Consider the following 21,825-nt stretch of genomic DNA (forward strand, 5'->3'; position numbering starts at 1 on the left):
GAAGGGTTAAGTGAGACGATGCACTCGAAAGCATCTGGTATGATGCCTGGCACGTGGCGGGTGGTCAGTAAATGCTCTGTGAATCTGAGTTCCTCTAGGGTCAACCCCAAGCCTTCTAGTCTTTTGGAAGCAAGATGGTACAAGTTTAGTGTTTCCCAATCTGGAATCTAACAAACATGTATGTTCCCTGGGATGCTACTAGTGTTCCATAGCAATAACAACAAAAATCAGTGCCTAAATATACTCCCTTCCGAAACATAATACCAGTAATCCAAGAAAACACTCAACATGCCTACATAGTCATCCTTATTACTTTTCAATAAGGTGAGTTAAGACATGAAAGATCATAGTGGATAAAACAGTATGGTCCCAAGAACAGAATCAGACAGACCGATAAAACTGAAGAGAGGGCTGGGTGCGGTGGCTCACCCCTGTAATCCCAGCACTTTGGGAGGCCGAGGCGGGCAGATCACCTGAGGTTGGGAGTTCAAGACCAGCCTGACCAACATGGAGAAACCCCTTCTCTACTAAAAAAAAATACAAAATTAGCCGGGCGTGGTGGCACGTGCCTGTAATCAGCTACTCAGGAGGCTGAGGCAGGAGAATCACTTGAACCCGGGAGGCAAAGGTTGCGGTGAGCTGAGATCACACCATTGCACTCCAGCCTGAGCAACAAGAGCAAAACTCCATCTAAAAAAAAAATAAACAAAACAAACAAACTGAAGAGAGGGCCCCGTCGTTACAAATCATATGGGATTTCAGTACATGACAGAGATAGCATTTCACACCAGTGGGGGAGAGGTTTTATTTGATGAATAACATTGGAACAACTGGCTAGCTGTTTGATTTCCTCTTTCACTTCTTTCATCAAATTTTCTGTGATGTGCACACAAAACAGACATAATAATTTTTAAGTCACTTAAAAAACAAACCCAATGACTATTCAATTTTGCATTCAACAAAAAACTCGCGATGTTGAAGTCATAGAAGTAAAGCGACTGGTGTTTGGGATTTCCACTGAAGCAGCCCCCGCCTCATTCTCCACCTCCAACTCATTCCCACTTCAGGACTTCTCCACCTCCAACTCATTCCCACTTCAGGGCTTGTGCATTTGCACCCCTGTGCCCAGGACAATCCCCGCCTAGCTCCTGCACGCTCACGCTTTCTCATTCTTCAAGTCCCACCCAAGGATTGCCTCTTCAGAGAGGCCTTCCCTGGTCACCCAATCTATAGCAGGCCTCCCCAGCATGGCCATCCTAGCACGTGGCCTTGTTCATTCCCTTCATACCTACCACGCCACCTAGTAAATTTGTCATTTGCCCCAGTAGGTCAGTTCCACGAGGGCAGGTGTCTCATTCCCTTCCTTATTGTCTGCAATTATGCTGAGCACAAATTAGGTGCCCAATAAATATTTATTCAATGAATCAATGAATGAATGGCCTTCTTATTTTAAATATCTGCCCTGAATATGACACTCTTTTTCAAGGAAGCTGACATTTTTTTTCTTTTAACCACAATAGAAGGCTCACAGATAATTCTGTTTTATTTTCAAATATCTACCCACCTGTGCTTGGTTTCTCTCTACCTTTTTTTTTTTTTTTTTTTTTTTTTTTTTTTTTGAGACGAAGTCTAGCTCTGTCGCCCAGGCTGGAGTGCAGTGGTGCGATCTTGGCTCACTGCAACCTCCGCCTCCCGGGTTCAAGCAATTCTCCTGCTTCAGCCTCCCAAGTAGCTGGGATTACAGGCACCCGCCACTATGCCTGGCTAATTTTTGTATTTTTCATAGAGATGGGGTTTCACTGTGTTGTCCAGGCTGGTCTCAAACTCCTGACCTCGCGATCTGCCCACCTCAGCCTCCCAAAGTGCTGAGATTACAAGCGTGAGCCACCACACCCGGCCGTTTATATCTTAAGTTAAAAAAATTTTGCTGGAGCACTACATTCATGTCTCTTTGGAAATGCACTGATTTGTAACTTCAGCAACTAATATGTTGGCTGATTCTATTTAATACTTCGACACCAAGAGATGACAGAGATTGCTTCCAAACCGCACTTTCTTTACTGACTCTCATGCATCCCTAACCTGCCAGTCCCACATTCAGGAGTTCATGGTGAAAGCCACAGGCAAGGGAGCCTCCCAACCAGTGTTCTGTCTAGAAAAGTTGCAGTGCTCATGTGTGCATGCGTGCACGTGTGTGTGTGTATTGCTTACTATATGCAAGGTAAGCACCCTCTCCCTGCTTCTATTTTCTGTGCCCATTGCAGCATCAGACCCAGAGACACTTACCTGCAGGGAGAATAATGGCATATGACCGTGAAACATCCTTACACAATGTGACCAAGGCCAGCATCTAAACCTGCTCCCAACACCTTTGACTGGTGGCACCTCCACAGCCTGGAATCCCTTCCCTGGTCTTTATTTCTTTCCTCAGTGCATTCTGTCCTGGCCCTTTTTATAACAGATATGCCCGAAAAGCTTTTACTAAATAAATATCCTCACGTGCTCTTTAGATGACAGGTCTCCTCCACGAGGTCCACTAGAGAAGAAATATGGCACTGAGTGTGGCGGCAGCAATCTTTCTTCCAGGCCACCTGTTCTTGCAGTGACCCTGACATCCCTTCCACCATGTCATGGCATACTTGTCCTTGGGTCTGGGCAGACCTTTGGGGCTGCCTTGACCAACCTACTGTGACAGATGTACTGCTATGTGACTTTGGAGGGGAGATCATAAAAGCGCCTTGCGCTTCTGCCTTGCTCATGCAGGATTCCAGCCACCATACTGTGAGGAAGCCCAAGTTATCCCATGTGGACAGATCACATGGAGAGGTATGTGTGAGACCACAGGCATAGGTAGTCTAGCCAACAGCTCAGACCAGATCCCAGCTGACAACCCACATCAACCTTCAGATGACCTGGACCCTGGCTATCGGGCTGTTCCCAGCCTTCGAGTCTTCTTACTTGGGGCCATGGATATTAAGGAGCAGAGACAAGCTGTTCCTGCTGTGTCCTGAACCAGAAAATTTATGAACGTAGTAAAATGGTTATCATACACCATTAAATTTTAGTTTTTTAGGCAGCAATATTATGTGGAAAAATGATTTCAGTTCACAATCCCAGTTCCTGATTTCAAGATGCAGTCTAGATGTCCTATGAAACATCATGCTTTTATTTTTTTCTTTTAAATATTTATTTTTATTTTTCCATAAGTTATTGGGGTACAGGTGGTATTTGGTTATATAAGTTCTTCAGTGGTGATTTGTGAGATTTTGGTGTACCCATCACCCAAGCAGTATACACTGCATCATATTTGTAGTCTTTTATCCCTTGGCTTCTCCCACTCTTCCCCACAAGTCCCCAAAGTCCATTGTATCATTCTTATGCCTTTGTGTCCTCATAGCTTAGCTCCCACATATCGGTGAGAACATAGGACATTTGGTTTTCCATTCCTGAGTTACTTCACTTAGAATAATAGTCTCCAATCTCATCCAGGTCACTGCAAATGCTGTTAATTCATTCCTTTTTATGGCTGAGTACTATTCCATCATATATATGGATATATATGGATGAGATTGGAGACTATTATTCTAAGTGAAGTAACTCAGGAATGGAAAACCAAATGTCCTATATTCTCACCGATATATGGGAGCTAAGCTATGAGGACACAAAGGCATAAGAATGATACAATGGACTTTGGGGACTTGTGGGGAAGAGTGAGAGGGGGGCAAGGGATAAAAGACTACAAATATGGTGCTGTGTATACTGCTTGGGTGATGGGTACACATATATATATATATATGATGGAGATATATATATGTGTGTGTGTGTATATGATGGATATATATGTGTGTATATATGATGGATTATATATATGTATATATATGATGGATTATATATATGGAGATATATATACACACACATATATATGGATATATATACACACACACACATATATGGATATATATACACACACACATATATATATGGATATATATATACACACACATATATATATGGATATATGGAATAAACCATAGCCACGGGCTATTATACATTTTCCCCTCCAAAATTAAGGTAGCAAGTTAATCCCCAATGTGGCAGTATCGAGAGGTGGGGCCTTTTAAGAGGTGATCAGATCATAAGAGCTCTGCCCTCATGAAAGGGTTAATCCATTCATGGGTTAATGGGTTATCACAGGAGTGGGACTGGTGGCTTAATAAGAAGAGGAAGAGCGACCTGAGCTAGCATGTGAGCACCCACAGCCCCCCACCAACTAAGTGCCCCTCACTAGGTGGTGCCCTTTGCTGCCTCAGGACCTGAGTCCCTGCCAGCAAGAAGGCTCTCACCAGAGGTACCCCCTTGACCTTGGACTTCCCAGCCTCCAGCCCCGCAAGAAACAAATTTCATTTCTTACAAATTACCCCTTTCAGATATTCTATTCTAAGGAATAGAAAATGGACTCATATGTCCACCAAATAAATAACCAATGTATGGAAAATTATACATCCATTAAGATGGATTCTAATGACATGGGGATGTAGTCATGCATTTACTTAATGTATTTTCCCCGAGCAACCCTCCATGTATGAGGAAAAAAAGCACAGTGGCTTTGGGAGTCAGAGGGCTTCCTGGGGCTGATTAGGAGGGAGCAGCTCACTGCTACATGGCTGGAACACACAGGACAGATGGAGGGAATGCAAATAAGAAGGCTTGCATTTCCTCCACACAAAAGTGATTTTTAAAAGGCAGCAAATTTAGAAAATCCAAAAAAGAAAAAAAAAATGATTAGGAGGAAACCTCATCACCTCCCCAACCAGCAAGAATCCCCAGAGATAATGTGTGTGGAAGAAGGAGGTGCTGGCAGTGGGGCCAGACTTCCCACCCGAGTGGGGTGGGTTTGAGCCCTTTCTATGCATATGTCACAGGCCTGGTGCTTTCATCAGGACGGAGGGCTGGGGACACCCGGACACACACAATCGAGGGAAATTTACCAGCATGTCAGCACTGGCTGTCTGAGTTAATTACAGTTGCATTTTTTTCTTTATATCTTGTGTGTTCTAAATTATCTCTAATGAGATGCTTCTACCACACCAGGGAGAAAAAAGCAATGACAGGGACTGTAAAATAAAATTTAAATACCAGACCCTACAAACATGGAACGTGCAAAGGGCTGCAACTCCCTGCCTTCCCTCCCTTCACTTGCTCCCTGCTCCCCTTCCCAGGCAGCTCCTGGAAGGAGTGGTCAGCCCAGCTCTCCATTTCCTCTTGCCCACGCAGTCACATCTCTGCAATCTAGCTTGCGCTTCACACCCCCACCCCCAGATCAACTGTGACCTCATTGTCAAATCCAAGGGACCTGTTTTTATCGTTATCCTGCGTGGCTGTCCAGCATCTGACCCTGTGGGCCACTCTCTTCCGGGTCTCTCCCTGCTGCCTTTTCTGTCTGCCTTGTGGGTTTCCTACTTGCACCTCCTCCGTGTTCCCCAGGACACCATCAGGGCCCCCTGTACACCTTAATCTACACACACTTCCTCTTCTAAATTAATGGTTTCAAATAGCAATGCCACACTAATGACTCCCAAGCCCATGGTTAGCGCTGCCCTCCCTGAACTCTTGCTCCACGTGTCCAACCACCTGCTGGGCATCTCCAGCAGGAGATAAGCTGAAGCTTGAGACATAAGCTGAAACCTGAAGGATGGCTGGGTTTTGAAACTAAGAAGTTGGGGTGGGGTGGGAGTGCTCCAGGCAGGAGAAATGACACGTGCACATGTTCAGTGGGGAGAGGGCTCACGCACATTGCCTTCCAGGGACTCAATCCAGCAGGAGCTCACCAAGTTCAAGATCAAACATTACCATTCCCCAACAGGAATTCACCCTCCCCTGTTCTCTAGGTGTAGGTGCTATTAACTAGTCACCCAAGCCAGAAATGAGAAGTCCAGTTACCCACTCGTTCATGTATTCATTTGCTATTCCTTAGGCACATGCAGACAAGATGCACACATTGCTCACAGCCCTGCCCTCACGATGCAGAATCCACTGAGGTAGGGAGGCTGCTGCTGGTGGTGGTGTGAGGTCATGAGCTGGCAGCCGGGTCAACAGGCAGTCACATCTCAGTGTGGAGGTGCTGGGACGGAGGAAGTGCTGGGGCTGTGGAAACACTCAGGAGGGAATCAGGAAAGACTTTCTGAGGTGGTGACATAAGCTGAAACCTGAAGGATGGCTGGGTTTTCAAAGTAAGAAGTTGGGGTGGGGTGGGAGCTTTCCAGGCAGGAGAAATGACACATGCACATGGTTTAGCAGGGAGAGGGCTCATGCACAATGCATTCCAGGGACTGAGTCAGTATGGCAGACGCCCAGATTGTAGACAGGGTGAGGGTGTGTGTGCCTGAGAGAGACGAGACAGAGAGACCGAGAGACTGAGTGACAGAGGTGTTTAGGAGCTGAGCTCTCAGGGACCTGGTTAAAGAAAATGGATTTTGCTCAGAGGAACATGGAGTCACTGCAGTGTCTTAAGCCAGAGAGTTCTTTCAGCATCTATTCAATAAATGTGTACACTTTAAAAAGAGCCCTCAAATTTCACTGTGAGAATGTGTTTGTACAGGCCAAGCCTGCAGGCAGAAAGGCTGAGCAGGAGGCCCAGGTGACTAGCCTCACCAGGGCAATGGACGAGAGGTAAGACAGGTTCAGGAGAGTTTGCAGAGCCAGTCCTACTAACAGAACTTGCTCAATGTCTGAATGTCTGTGCAGGAGGAAGATGAAGGACTGAAGGAAGCTTTCCAGCCAATGACAGGTGCAATTGGGTGGATGATGGCACCGTGCAGGGTGAGGGAAGCTGCAGGAAGGTCAGTGTTGGGGCACGAAGTAGGTAGAGCAAGTTGAGTCTGGGGTGTCTGTGTCATAACTGGGTAAAACTGCACAGGAGACACAGCTGGAGACACAGGCCTGGGACCTGGGAGATCTGGGCTAGAGATAAAGGTTTGGTAGGCATTGTCATCTGATGATAACTGAAGCCATGGGAGCGGACATGGTTGTTTCAGAAGAGTCTAAACAAAGCAAACTGCCTAGAACAGAGCCCTGCAGAACATCAACTTTTGTGGTTAAGAGCAGACTCCCTCCTGCTTACTTCCATGGCAAACTCTCCACCACGCCCTAGACTGCCCTCAGTACCTGGAGTCCCGAGCCCCCACCTCCAACCCCAGTGCCTTCACCTTGTCCAGGTTCCTGTCCCTTCTCAATGGGATTCCTACTACCTTCTCAGGGGTCTTTCTCTTCCAGTCAGGCTCTCCTCTCCAATCTACCTCCTCTGCTGCCACTGAAATGACCTTACCAAAATGTCATCGTGAGAAATCAGTCATTAACATCCCTCAGAAGTTCCCTATGTCCATTTTAGGAAAATCCAGACTCCTTACCTGGATAAAAAGGGCCCTTGGGGATTAGAATCCTCCTTTTCTCGCCAAATATTGCCAAGTGTACTGTAGCCACATGAAACCTGTACTTCCCAGACGTGTGATGCTTGTGTGTGCCACCATGCCTTCTCATGGACTGTTTTCTTGAAACCCAGAATGCCACCCGCCTCCACCCTCTCTTTGATCTAAATAACCCTGACTTCTTGGAAGCTCAGTTCACGTGCTATTTCCCCTGAGGCCTTTTCTGCTCAGCAATATGATTTAGATGCCTTTTCCCGGCGTTCCTGCATCATCTTATTTATGCTCCCATTATGGCTCTCAACACTTTGTATCCCTGCAACTCATTACTGATTTGTGTTTCCTTCACCAAACTGCATATACAAAATCTCACTCAACTTGCTGTTCTTGGTAATTGAATGCAGTAGGCACTCAATAAATATGTGCTGAATAAACAGATAATTACTAACATTTACAGAGCACTTTCAACTAAATGCTCACTCATGGAATCCTCCTAACACTGAGCTAAGCAGGCATCCATAACGCTCTCTGATTCATAGATAAGGACACTGAGGCGCGGGTGCCCAGGATAACACCCGGAGTGGGGCTGGGGCATGAAGGTGGTCAGCCTCTAGAACCTGCACTCCTAACCACAGCAGGCTTCCTCTGGTAACTCCTTTCTCTGAACCCAAAGGACATTTTACATAGATTTTGTCTAGCCTTTAACAACAAAAACTCCTCTTCTACATTGGAAAGCTCCATGAGAATGGAAATTGCCTTAGGCATCTTTACATTCCTTGCAACAACTGATAACGATACTCTTCACATAATGCATGTTCAATAAATATCTGGGTAATTAGAGTTGGGTTTTAGCATATTTCTAGATGACACTATTTGGGGAATTATTGCCACGAACTGTGTGAGGTTAAGTTTCTCAGTTGAGTTTCACATCTTTCAAGATGGTATTACTTTAGCCATTTTACAAATGGGAAATGTGGGCTTAGGAGGGCTATGCAACTTGTTCAAGGTCATGAGGCTGTGAAGAGCTGGCTCACTGCCTACTTAAAGTGTGTATGCTTAGCTCAACATACAAAGGAGAAGGCATGGCCCGGCACAGTGGCTCACACCTGTAATCCCAGCGCTTTGGGAGGCTGAGGCCGAAGGATCACTTGAGGCCAGGAGTTTGAGACCCATCTGGGCAACATAGCGAGACCGCATCTCTACAAAAAATTTAAAAATTAGCCAGGCATCGTGGCATGTCTGTAGTTCCAGCTACTCAGGAGGCTGAGAGGCAGGACGATCACTTGAGCTTAGGAATTTTGAGGTTGCAGTGAACCATGATCACACCACTGCACTGCAGCCTGGGCGACAGAGCAAGTCCCTGTCTCTAAGGGAAAAAAAAAAAAATTAAAAAATTAAATCAAATATAACAAAAGGAATGGCAGTATACATGATCACCCAGGTGCAGTAGCTCAATGCCTGTAGTCCCAGCACTTTGGGAGGCCAAGGCAGGCGAATCGCTTGAGCCCGGGAGTTCAAGACCAGCCTGGGCAACAAAGTGAGACCCCATCTCTACAAAAAATAAAATAATTAGCCAGGTATGGTGGCAGTTGCCTGTAGTCCTAGCTACTCAGGAGGCTAAGGTGGGAGAATTGCTTAAGCCCCGAAGGTCAAGGCTGCAGTAAGCCATGATTGCACCACTGCAGTCCAGCCTGGGCGACAGAGTGAGACTCTGCCTCAAAAACAGAACAGTAATAATAATAATAATAAACACCTTATGGTCAACAAGTGATCACCAGTCCAGATCTAGATTGGTGCTGGGAAGGATGCCAATAGACCTGTGTCAGAGAAAGTGACACTGCCACAGATAACTCTGACGACAGAATTTCCTTAGAGAGCCTGGTAGCAAACCTAAACCCAAGGGGCTATCGCACCAGATGAGGCTGAAAGGCTGCACTTGAGTCATCTTACCTCCTGTTTGCCTGAAACACCTGCATCTATCACAGAGAGCAACATCCAGGTCAATTCCATTTGCTATTAGGCTGGCTTTAACCTATCTAGCAGTCAGTTCACTTCACAAAACTCTCCAAACATGTGCAAATTGCCCAGCAAATGAATTTTTTTTCTTGTCCTAAACCCTTTCAAGGGTTTTTAAGATGTGTCTTTCCATAAGTGAAAAGGAAATGTTTTATGCTAGATCAAATGATACAGATGCAACTAGTTTCTGGCAGAAATTTTCAATAGCCACTCACCAGCACTCTTCAACATGAGGCTGTTAGTTTGGTTTTACCAGTGTGTCCTCAATTATCAAATGCCTCAGAATCACTATAGACTTTATAACACAGTTTGTGAGCACACCAAAAACAGAGTCTAATTAAGAATCCTAATAGCCATGTCAACTCCACCTAATCTCAAATCCTAATAACTAAGTTTTGCACATGTGGGATGTGGGATAGGCTAATAGGTATACCCTGGGCATGTGAATTCCAATTATTCTCATTCCATTACAGCTCCCAGAACTGCTGAGCAAGGTCAATTTATTAAAAGCGAATGCTGGTAAACTGTGGTACATCCATACCATGAAACACTCATGCCCCCAAAGCTGGTTCTCTTCCTAGATTCTCAGCGAAAGCCTCCTCCATTGACCTAGCTGTGCAAGCTAGGGAAGCACAGGCATCCTCCCCTAGGAGTCCCTCCCATGGCTAAGGCTTGTCACCTTCTAAACTCTGCTCCACACCCAGCAGTATCTTCTACAAGGACTCGTCTCCCAACCCCTGCACACTGTGGCACAGGATCCTAAACCTCATCTCGATTTGTAACTTCACATGCGGAAAGGTAAATTAATGGAATTTCAAATCAGTTCTAATCAATAGTTTAATAGGTAGTAAAATACAGAGTACAAATAATGTGTAGAAATCCAGATACTGCGATGCCCCTACTTTGTGTTCATGATAGGAATTTGTTTTTTGCAGAAAATTTAAAAATACATGTGTTCAACAAACCAATTTAATCAAAATGCAACAACTGATGATTTTGGGGATGATAAACATATGTAGTATTGGGAAAATAAGTCAGATGCTTATTTGCAGCTGTTTTCTGAGGTTTCCATTACATCTAATGGAATAATAATCTATTATATCTAATGGAATAATAATCTATTCCATTGACATGAAATTTTATGTCTACTTTCCTCCTCATTCTATCATTTTTCCTTCTTAAATGTAAAACTTCAATAGGTTATAAATAACTAGCATCCAGTAAAAGTCCACCCACAAAAACATTCATTTTTGTAGCCTAAGAATATTGTTTGGAAAATGGTTTCTAACTGAAGGAAAAAGCTACCAGAAAAAAAAAAAAAAGTTCCAGCAACTAGTTTAAAAACAACACAATCATTGCATTTCTCATCTCAAAATGTGCAGACAGTATATTACTGTCTTGTTTCTGGGCCTGACAGTGGATACAGACTTTGTAATGACATGGCCAATACAGTGGTATCAAAATTCTATTTTATTCTCTATAATCTTGCTTACCTATGACCCAGTGTGCACTTCAAAGATTGATGATTAAAGATAGCACAGTCATGCAAGGTGAATAGACCATCTCTCAGTTACTTTTTAATGTAAGTCTTCTATCAAGCTAGTCACGATTCAGAGGTTCCTCAATCTGAAGAACCTGAATCTTCAAAGGAAGGTGTTTTGAGAGATGGTGGGAAGTGTTTTATTAATGCAGCATAGACTTACCCAACACCAGTACTGTCACTTTGATACCACCCCGCCTGCTCAAACTGAAGGTGATATAAACTTGACTGCCACTCTAAAATCTTCAGACTGGTGTTTTGTTCAACCCACCTCTGTTCTAGTCAGGAACTGGTGATGGGATAGTTGCCATCCTAATGACCAGTGGCAATGTAAATTCTCCCTATAGTGTGTTACAGCACTCTAGGTCCAGCTATTTTAAAGGACAAAGGACAGCATCATGCAGAACTAAATATGAGCCCTGGAATAGAAAATATGGGCCCAGGTCGGGCACGGTGGCTCACGCCAGCATTTTGGGAGGCCCAGGCAGGTGGATCACGTGGTCAGGAGTTCGAGACCAGCCTGGCCAACATGGTGAAACCCTGTCTCTACTAAAAATGCAAAAATGAGCCAGGCGCCTGTAATCCCAGCTACTCGGGAGGCTGAGACAGAACTGCTTGAATCCGGGAGGCAGAGGTTGCAGTGAGCCAAGATCATGCCACTGTAGCCCAATCTAGGTGACACAGAGCAAGACTCCATCTCGAAAAAAAAAAAAATATATATATATATATATATATATAGGCTCAGGCACTAGCTTGGCCATTTACCAGTGACCTTGGGTAAGTTCCCCAGTCTTAGCTGCCTCACCTGGGAAGAAGCTTAAGGTTATCCTGCGCAACCTTCTAGCCCAGGGGTGTCCAATATTTTGGCGTCCCTGAGCCACACTGGAAGGACTGTCTTGGGCCACACATAAAATACACTAACAATAGCTGATGAGCTAAAATTTTTTTTAAAAGGTTCATGTATAAATCTCATAATGTTTTCAGAAAGTTGATGAATTTGTGTTGGGCCACATGTGGCCTACAGTCCATGGGCCACGGGTTGCACAAGCTTGTTCCAGCCAGTGTTAAGAACCCCACCTACGAACAGTCTAATGACGTACGTTTGACACTTTATTTCTTAGTATGTCAGCTCCTCTCCCTGCTGAACAACCAGAAAGCTCTTACTTGTACTCAGTATGTGGCTCTCTGTCCTTTTCAATGCAGTCCCAATTCAACCCTAGAAGCAAAACATCCCCTAGACAGCAGCTCTTCAAACGCTGTATGAGAAGACAGGTGCTACACCCCGTCTAAGTTTTCCCTGAGCAATCCTGAAATGATTTGGTTTTCTGACAACTCTCCCCATGTCAGATCAACTCTGGCTTGGCAGAGACCTTACAGAAACACGCTAGAGAACTCCAGACGAATTGCATCCCAGGGAATTCTAATCACCAAAACCCAGCTGATCAGAATCACCGGGGAACTTCTGAAAACTAGTTTTCTCATCTGCAGTGGATCAAAATCTTCAGGGATCAATCTCAGGAATCAAAACATTCTACTAATCATCCAGATTTGATCAAATCAATATAGCGGCACTACTTAAGACAGTTTGGCTAATGGAAAGCAAGCAGGAGGTATGAGCTTTCCTCAGTTATGTTTTATACCACAGTTTAATTATATGGCAAATTGTTGAGAACAGGTTTTTGTTTTTCTTTTTTGAAATATGGTCTCACTCTGTCACCCAAGCTGGGTTGCAGTGGTGTGATAATAGCTCACTACAGTCTCAACCTCCTGGGCTCAAGCCTCCAAGTAGCTGAGACTACTGGTGCACACCACCACACCTGGCTAATTTTTTGTATTTTTGTAGAGACAAGGTCTCCCTGTGTTGCCCAGGCTGGTCTCGAACTCCTGGGCTTAAGCAATCCTCTTGCCTTGGCCTCCCAAAGTGCTGGGAATACAGGCATGGGCCACCACGCCTGGCCAGAACAGATGATTTTTAAAGGATCCAGTTATTTAGATGCATTATAACAGATGTATATGATACAAAATAGAGTAAAATCTTTTTCTCAGGAGTTGGGGCTCTACAGTGGCTGCCTCAGTGAGAATTCCTCAAGAGTAATTTAGGGCCTTTCCTTAGGGAAAGGAAAGGGGAAAATTTAGTTTGATGCAGTCTTAGAAATTCTATTACCCAACAGTATCATAAGTTAATATTCTTAAATTCCTATTATACTTAGTATTTCCAGTCCCTTTGACTGCTGTTGATTTCCAGATTCCCATTTTGGGCTGGACAATCTGACTGCATCCCTGCGATTTCACCAATACTTTCCTACTCTGCATTCCTCCCCCTACCCTGTAGAGTTGTATAAATATGTCCATTTATACAGCTGATTTTTCTAGGTTTCCTTTGATTCATTCTCATATGACAAATTCCTCAAGAGCAAAAACTAGGCCTTCAACTTTCCTAATAATGACTTACAGTAAGGATGGAAGTACTGGTTATTGCTAAAAAATCTTTTGATAGTCTCAAACTCTTTCAAAAAGTTGAAGAGGGTGGAACATTTCCTAACTCATTCTATGACAGCAGCATCACCCACACCAAAGCCTGACAAAGACACCACAAGAAATAAAAATTACAGACCAAGGTCTCTGATCAATATTGATGGAAAAATTGTCAACAAAATACTAGCAAGCTGAATTCAGCAGTGTACTAAAAGTATTATGCACAATAACCGAGTGGATTTATCCCTGGAATACAAGGATAGTTTCACATATGAAAAACACTATAATATATCACACTGATACAATAAAAAAACATGTCATCTACTGGGCGCAGTGGCTCACGCCTGTAATCCCAGCACTTTGGGAGGCCGAGGTGGGTGGATCACGAGGTCAGGATATCGAGACCATCCTGGCTAACATGGTGAAACCCCGTCTCTATTGAAAATACAAAAAATTAGCCAGGCGTGGTGGCGGGTGCCTGTAGTCCCAGCTACTCGGGAGGCTGAGGCAGGAGAATGGCGTGAACCCGGGAGGTGGAGCTTGCAGTGAGCCGAGATCACGCCACTGCACTCCAGCCTGGGCGACAGAGCAAGACTCTGTCTCAAAAAAAAAAAAAGGGGGATCATCTCAATTGATACGGAAAATTTGACAAAATTCAATACGCTTGATTTTAAAAAAAAGCCACACCCAAATTGAAATAGAAACATGATAAAGGCCATATATTAAATACCCACAGATAGTATCGTACTATGATAAAATACTAAAAGCTTCTCCTCTAAAACAAGAACAAGACAAGAATGCCTACTTCCACCACTTTTATTCAATGTAGTATTGAAAGTTCTAGCTAGAGCAATTAGGCAAAACAAGTAAATAAAGGTCATCCAAATTTGAAAACAGGCCAGGCGCGATGGCTCACGTCTGTAATCCCAGCACCTTGGGAGGCTGAGGCGGGTGGATCACCTGAGGTCAGGAGTTCGAGACCAGCCTGGGCAACATGGTCAAACCCCGTCTCTACTAAAAATACAAAAATCAGACAGGCATGGGGGCGGGCATCTGTAGTCCCAGCTACTAGGGAGGCTGAGGCAGGAGAATCGCTTGAACCTGGGAGGTGGAGGTTGCAGTGAGCTGAGATCATGCCACTGCACTCCAGCCTGGGCAACAGAGTGAGACTCCGTCTCAAAAAAAAAAAAAATTAAAAAAAATTTTTGAAAACAAAGAATTATCTGTTAGCAAATGGCATGATCTTATATGTAGAAAACCTTAAAGATTCCACACCAAAAAAAAAAAAACTAATAAAGCTAATAATTCAGCAAAGTTGCAGGACACAAAACCAACAAGCATCAGTTGCATTTCTATATACAATGAACAATCCTAAAAGGATTAAGAAAATAATCCCATTTATAATAGATCAATAATAAAATACTTAAAAAGACCTGTATGATAAAAACAACAAAACGTTGTTCAAAGAACTTAAAAACCTAAATAAATGGAAGGACATCAGTGTTCATAGATTAGACTTAAAATTGTTAAGTCAATTTAATCTTTGAAAATCCCACTGACAATTTTTGCATAAACAGAAAAACCTAAGATTCACATGAAACTTTGAGGGGCCTTAAGTAGCCAAAACGACCTTGAAAAAGAACAAAGTTGGAAGACTCATACTTCCTTACTTCAAAACTTACTACAAAGCTACATTAATCAAAACAGTGTGGTACTGGCTAAGCTCAGATATACAGACAAATGGGACAAAAGAGAGTCCTAAAATAAACCCTAGCACACATGGCCAACTGATTTTGGCACCTCATTCAGTGGGAAAAGGACAGTCTTTTCAGTAAGTGGTGCTGGGAACACTGGGTATCTACATGCAAAAGAATGAACTTGACCCTTACATCACATACTAAAATTAACTCAAAATGGATCAAAGACCTAAATGTAAGAGCTAAAATAATACTCTTAGAAGAAAACACAAGGCAAAAGTTTCATGACATTGGATTTGGTGATGCTTTCTTAGATATACCAAAAGCAAAGACAACAAAAGAAAAATTAGGCCAGGTGAGGAGGCTCACACCTGTAATCCCAGCACTTTGGGAGGCTGAAGTGGGAGGACTGCTTGAGCCCAGGAGGTGAGAGCAGCCTGGGTAACATAGTGACAGCCCCACCTCTACAAAATATTTAAAAATTAGCTAGGTGTGGTGGCCTATAATCCCAGGTACTTGAGAGGCTGAGGCAGAAGGAGCACCTGAGTCCAGAAATTTGAGATTGTAGTGAGCCACTGTGATTGTGCTACTGCAGCCTGGGTGGGAGTGGGACCCTGGGAGGAAGGGAGGGAGGAAGGGAGGAAGGGAGGAAAGGGGGGAGGGAGGAAAGAAGGGAGGGAGAGGAAGGAAGGGAGAGAGGGAAGGGAGGGGATGGGAGGGGATGGAGGAAGGGAGTAAAGGAGAAAGGAAGGGAGGGTGAAAGAGACAGGGAGGGAGGGAGGGAGGAAGGAGGGAGGAGAGGGAGGCAGAAAGAGAGGTAGGGAGGGAGGAAGGAGGGAGGGGAGGGAAGGAAGGGAGGAAGGGAGGGAGAGGAGGAAGGGAAGAAAGGGAAGGAAGGGAAGGAAGGGAAGGAGAAAGAAAAAAGACAGACTGGACTGCACCAAAATTTAAAATTTAAAGCTGTGTATCAAAGGATACTACCTACAAGACAGTGAAAAAACAAACCACAGAAAGGGAGAAAATATTTGTGAACTGTACATATAAGGGGATATCCAGAATTTATAAAGAACTCCTACTACTCAACAGAAAAAAACCAAACAACTGGACAAAGAACTTGAACAGCCATTTCCTCAAAGATACACAAATGGCCAATAAGCACATGAAAATATACTTAACATGACAAGGCATTAGGGAAATGCAAATCAAATCACAAAGAGATACCACTTACATACTTATTAGCATAGCTATTATAAAAAAAACTCAGAAAATAATAAGCATTGGCAAGAATGTAAAAAAACTGGAAGACTGGTACATTGCTAGTGGGAACGCATAACGGTACAGCCGCTGTGGAGAACAATATAGCTGTTCCTCAAAAAGTTCAACATAGAATTCCACGATTCAGCAATTCCTAGATCTATACCCAGAAAACCTGAAATCTGGGGCTCAAACAGATACTTGCACACCAATGTTCACAGCAGCGTTAGTCACAACTGCCAAAAGGTGGAAAAAACCCAAATGTCCGTTAATGGATGAATGTATAAACAAAATGTTGTATATACATAAATGAAGTCTTATTCAGCCTTACAAAGAAAGGAAATTATGGCACATGCCACAACATGGATGCACCTTGAAAATAAGTGAAATGACACAAGAGGACAAATAGTGATTATTCCACCTCTATGAGGCACCTAGAGCAAGTTCATCAAGATAAAAAGCAGAATGCAGGTTCACAGGCCGCGGGGAAGGAAAGTATGGGGAGTGACTATTTAATGGGTACAGAGTTCTTGTTTGGGACAATGAAAAGAATTCTGGAAACGGACGGCAGTGGTATCTGCACATTGAGAATGTACTCAGTGTCACTTAACTGGACACTTAAAAATGGCTAAAATAGTAATTTTTAGTTTTTTGGTTTTTTTTTTAACCACAACAACAAAAATCTTTTGGTAAGGATAGCCACGGTTAGGAGCCTGGACACTGGAGATATACCTACTTGAAACCTGGACCTGCTACTTTCCAGCTGACTGGCTCTAAGAAAGTTACTTAACCTCTAAAGAACCTTAGATTCTTCTTTTGTAAAATGAGGATGTCACTGTCTCACAGATGTGGTTAAGATTAACATTAAAAGAAGTAAAATATCGAGTACAGGGGCGATCACATAGCAGGCTATCACCCAAAAGCGATGGGTTGTTAATTCAGTAGCTCTGCAGACAGAAAACAGATGCAGTTATTATAGAAAACACATGAATGAAGAGAGATGGGGAAAGCCTTGACATGTTAACAGGCATGGGTACCGCTAACAGGGAATCATGAAAAAAGGTGTGTGGCAAGGGACTCTCAGCTTTTCAATAGTTCACGAAAAACTTTTAGGTATAGAGGATTTCATTTACTACAAGTTCAATATGAAGTGTGTGATACAGATGCTTAGAAAAGAGAACGTGATCGTAGGTCCCAACTGACAGTATAGTTCACCTGTCACTGTGCTTGTTCTAGGAACACTCTTTCAGAGACATGAATGAAAAAGAGTGCTTCCAGAATAGGGCTCCCAGGAAGGATGACGTCTCTGAAAGCCATCTAATACAAAGATCAGCCTCGAGATCAGAAGCACACTGGGAGAATGAAGGATGGGCTGAACATAATGGCAACATAAATAACAACTCAAGTTACTCAATAATGGAACAGGCTTCCAGCACTCAAGTGCAGGTTGACTGACCACTTGTGAAAACAGATTTTACAGGAGCAATTACTACACAGGAAAGGAGGAGGAGCAGGAGAAACAGTGACCTTTAAGGTATTTTACCTATTTTACCCTCTAAGATTCTATGACTCTCAATTTTCAAATTTAAACTTGGAACTTTTCAGACATGCTATCGCAGAAAGGTGACACAAGCTACTATGTGCTAAATAAATGCAGGCACATGTAGAATGTTGTTTAACACACATGCAATTCTGTTCTAGGGAAAATCTCTTTGGTTACAGAAGTAGGAGCTTGGGCAAAAGCAGTAACACAATTTCCAAAGTGTCTACTTCTAATCTGTAAATACATTTTAGGCAAAAAGGAAAAAACACACTTGAAACCCACAGGCACAAATAAACCAACTTTAATAGATATTATTTTGTATTTATATAGTGCCTTCTTCAAGAACCTTAAATGCTTTACAGACATTATCTCTAATTAATCCCCACAACAACCCTGTGAGGTAGGTATTACTCCCATTTTACAAGACAGGGAGACTGAAGCACAGAGAGGTTAAGTGACTTGCCCAAGGTCACACAGTTAAATTCACTGAAGAGCCAGGACATGAGCGCTTTAGCCTCCCAGCTCCCAGCCAAATACCTCATGATAGAATCTTTAATAAAAAGTGTTTTTAAAGAAAGTATCAAGAGTAGTTATGTTATGAAAATGAGGTCTTTCTACTGCCATCAAGGAAAGAAAAAACCCTATACTGATGGTTAGAGGCCCCAAGACCCACATAATACAACATTTCCCTCTTTCCCTGTTCCCAAGCCTCCTGGTTCCTGTCTTAAATAATCTTTTAAAGGTAAAATTTCCAAGACAGAAGCCATGTGACTTAAGAAGTGGGACTTAATTTAGAATATTTACTTTTAGTTACAATAATTTATAGAAATTTTTATTCCAATATACAAAATATGGGACAGCCATCCCAACAATCATGTACATAGTTACACGGCAATCAGCCACCACTTACAACTTACACCAGCCCCGCATTTTAATCACAGTCAACCAACATACAACCTCACAATGCTTTCTTCATGGGTCACTTTTCTTACTTACTGTACCTGTATTTTTCCCCCAACCCTGACCCTATACGTTTTAAAAGTATATTTAGCTTCTGATAAACTTCAAAACGTTTTACTTAGATCCAGCTGCATTAAGAAGAAAAAGTAAATGTAAAACTGTCACCCCACAATCCCTCCCCTGACAAATCATACTATGAAGTATGGTGTAGATGTGAACAAGTATGTGATTACCAGGAACTCAACACATATACTAGAACTTGCTTTAATATGAAATTTAACTTGGCTTTTACGGCATGTTTTTTTTTTAATGCAAAAATGTAAAAACAAACACAACATAGTATTTCAATGCTGTACCTTTATGCAAATGACTTCATCTATCGTTCTTAAACATGCTGTGATATAGCTAATGTTAAAACTGACACAGCTTCACTTTCCTCTTTTTCTCTGTACCGAAAGCTGCAGAAATACAGCTTTAATTCCAAGACAATTTGGTTTAAGCCTTCAAAATAAAAAGAGTGCATCCACTTCCACTGCCCTGACTTTCCCCACACTGTTGATTGTGATTCTCTGTGGCATGTTGGTAGATCAGGCTGGCTTATATATAATTTGTACAAAACACCTCTAGCCAGGGTAAGGCTTTAGGAACTATCTTAAAAAGAAACTTGTCAAAATACTTTTGATATTTTGTACAAATACTAAATATTATAATTTTCTCCCAGAACATCTGTTTAAGCAGCCCAATTAAGTGACTCTGTTAAAGGTCTGCTTATGGAAAAAATAGGTGAAGTCATTTCCTGAGCCAAAAGATACAGATAATAAATGTTAATAATAGCAGCAGACTAAAAAATTCCTTTTTGTTGTTTTCCATAGTCAACAGTTTTAGCAAAAGAACTTTAGAAAATGACAATTTTTTTTAAAATTTACTGCCTGAAAAGAGTTTAATAAAGAACATCCAAGGCCTGATTGCTATTATTCTGAATATAATTTTCAATAATTTTCTGCAAGTTACATTTGGCTACTGTCAGACAACTTACTGATGCATGGAAAAACGTCCGAAAAAACTGCAATCGTTTACATACATTTTATGTTACATATATTACTTCTTAAAACCCCCAACAGAATGAAGTCTTAGCAAACACAAATTTTAATTTCTGAACACCCTTCCAGTAAGATTTGTAAAGGTGGGGGGAAGGGAAGGAAGGACTTGTCTTTTGTATTCCCGGTCTACTTGATTAAAATTTAATCTTTGAAGGGTTTGTTTAGCTCACTATCCAGGCTGCTAGGGTTATGATGAACATTATGACTTCTTTCCAGGGTAAAAAATGGCATCTGAAAATAACATAAATGCTATGACATGATTTTCCCAAGCATGATCTCAACTTGAAACATTAGAATACTTGCGAATTCTAAAGATTGGTATACCACCACTGCACCAGAATTTTTAATTATTCCAACAACTACAGGAATTTTTTAAATAGTTTTTTAATTTTATGAAATTAAAGCTGAAGAAAATAACTGATTTAGAAACCATAATAAAAGGACAAATATTTAGCCAGAGATATCAGTTCCTCCTGAAAAAGGATATTTACCTCCTCTCACTGCAGTTTTTCTCAAGGTATCTTAACTGATTTCAGAAAGAATTTAAAATTCACCTTAAAAATAGAAACAAACAAAAGGACTACTTAAACTGACATTAACTAATAAAAATATGTTCAAATTTACTGACAGAATCATGGGCACTTCATATAATACTTAGACTCTACCAGTTTTAAGTAAAATAAATAAGGAAAAAATTATAATTACAAAGCCAGTCTTTCCCCTTGGGGAAACAAAAAGCCACTTTTGACCAATTGCTCCCTACATATACATATACTGTATATTATTATAAGCTTCTTCAGAGAAGCAAAACATCTTTGTCTTCCCGACACTGGATTATCTAGCATGTTAGTTTTTACATCAGGAAGGCAACTGCAAGTGTTGGGCCCAAAAGTATTTCTGGTTTACTCTTGAAAAGACCACTGAATATGCTTCTATACATACTGAACCAGGCAAATTTATGCAGTGTGTTCAACATCATCTCCTTATCAATACGGCACAGATTCCGATTCTTTCTACTGCACCCCCAAGGAATTCAAAGCATTATTGGTGCAATTAATAAAGAGAAAATGCGTGCCAATGACTGGAAGGCTGTTTTAAAAGAGGAGCTGGTATCTCTGATTTCACCTCCTTGTTGTATGGAACTGTACAGACAGCATGATACCTGAGCAAATAAATCAACTACCATGATCGGAAGGGCTTGTCAATCCATCGTCTTTGCTTTATCGTGTGCAAAGTGTGCTACTGCCCCCTGAGCTTCCTGCATTTCTCTTTTCTTGAAAAATCAGTGCTTGATCCTTTCCAAAATAACCAGAGAAGAAATGAGGCAGAAAGTATCTCTTCATCACGGTTCCCCCTCAGTCCCGAGACTGATAGAAAAGGATGTAACCAGACTCAGAGTTCTTTGAGATATCTGATGTCAACCCGTAGAATTCTTCAATAGCTTGTGCATCTATTTTCTGTGAGGTAAAATGTAAACATTAGTACATAAATGAGCTCTGTACAGCCAGAATGGCTTAAATTTAAAAGACTGACAATACCAAGTATTTGGTGAAAATGTGGGGAAAATGGAACTCTCACACACAGCTGGCAGGGCACACCGAAAAAATGTTTATAAATACCTATCTTCTAAAGCTGAACATACAACTACCCTTTGATCCAGCAATTCTACTTCTAGGTACAGGATGAATTATATGAAACCACTAATAACTATTTTGGACCTACAAAATGGTAACTTCTAGGCTGGGCACACTGACTCACGCCTGTAATCCCAGTACTGTGGGAGGCCAAGGCGGGCAGATCACCTGGGGTCAGAAGTTCG

The 21,825-nt window shown here is 42.2% G+C and overlaps 1 protein-coding gene across 4 annotated transcripts in view; it reads right to left on the bottom strand.

Annotated features, from left to right (window-relative positions):
* Nucleotides 1–21,825, bottom strand: part of USP12 (ubiquitin specific peptidase 12) — a 126,240-nt gene that overhangs the window by 2,139 nt on the left and 102,276 nt on the right. For 3 of the 4 annotated variants that reach the window (XM_001135418.7, XM_009426768.5, XM_009426770.5), the window contains one exon: nt 18,232–21,463. The exons of the other annotated variant lie outside the window; for it this stretch is intronic. In XM_001135418.7, the coding sequence (XP_001135418.2) occupies nt 21,362–21,463 (102 nt within the window). In that variant the 3' untranslated portion in view covers nt 18,232–21,361. Of the gene's footprint in view, nt 1–18,231; nt 21,464–21,825 lie in introns of those variants that run through there. 4 annotated transcript variants of the gene reach the window in all.

The sequence above is a fragment of the Pan troglodytes genome, chromosome 14 (genome assembly GCF_028858775.2).
Source record: "Pan troglodytes isolate AG18354 chromosome 14, NHGRI_mPanTro3-v2.0_pri, whole genome shotgun sequence".
Lineage (NCBI taxonomy): Eukaryota > Metazoa > Chordata > Mammalia > Primates > Hominidae > Pan > Pan troglodytes.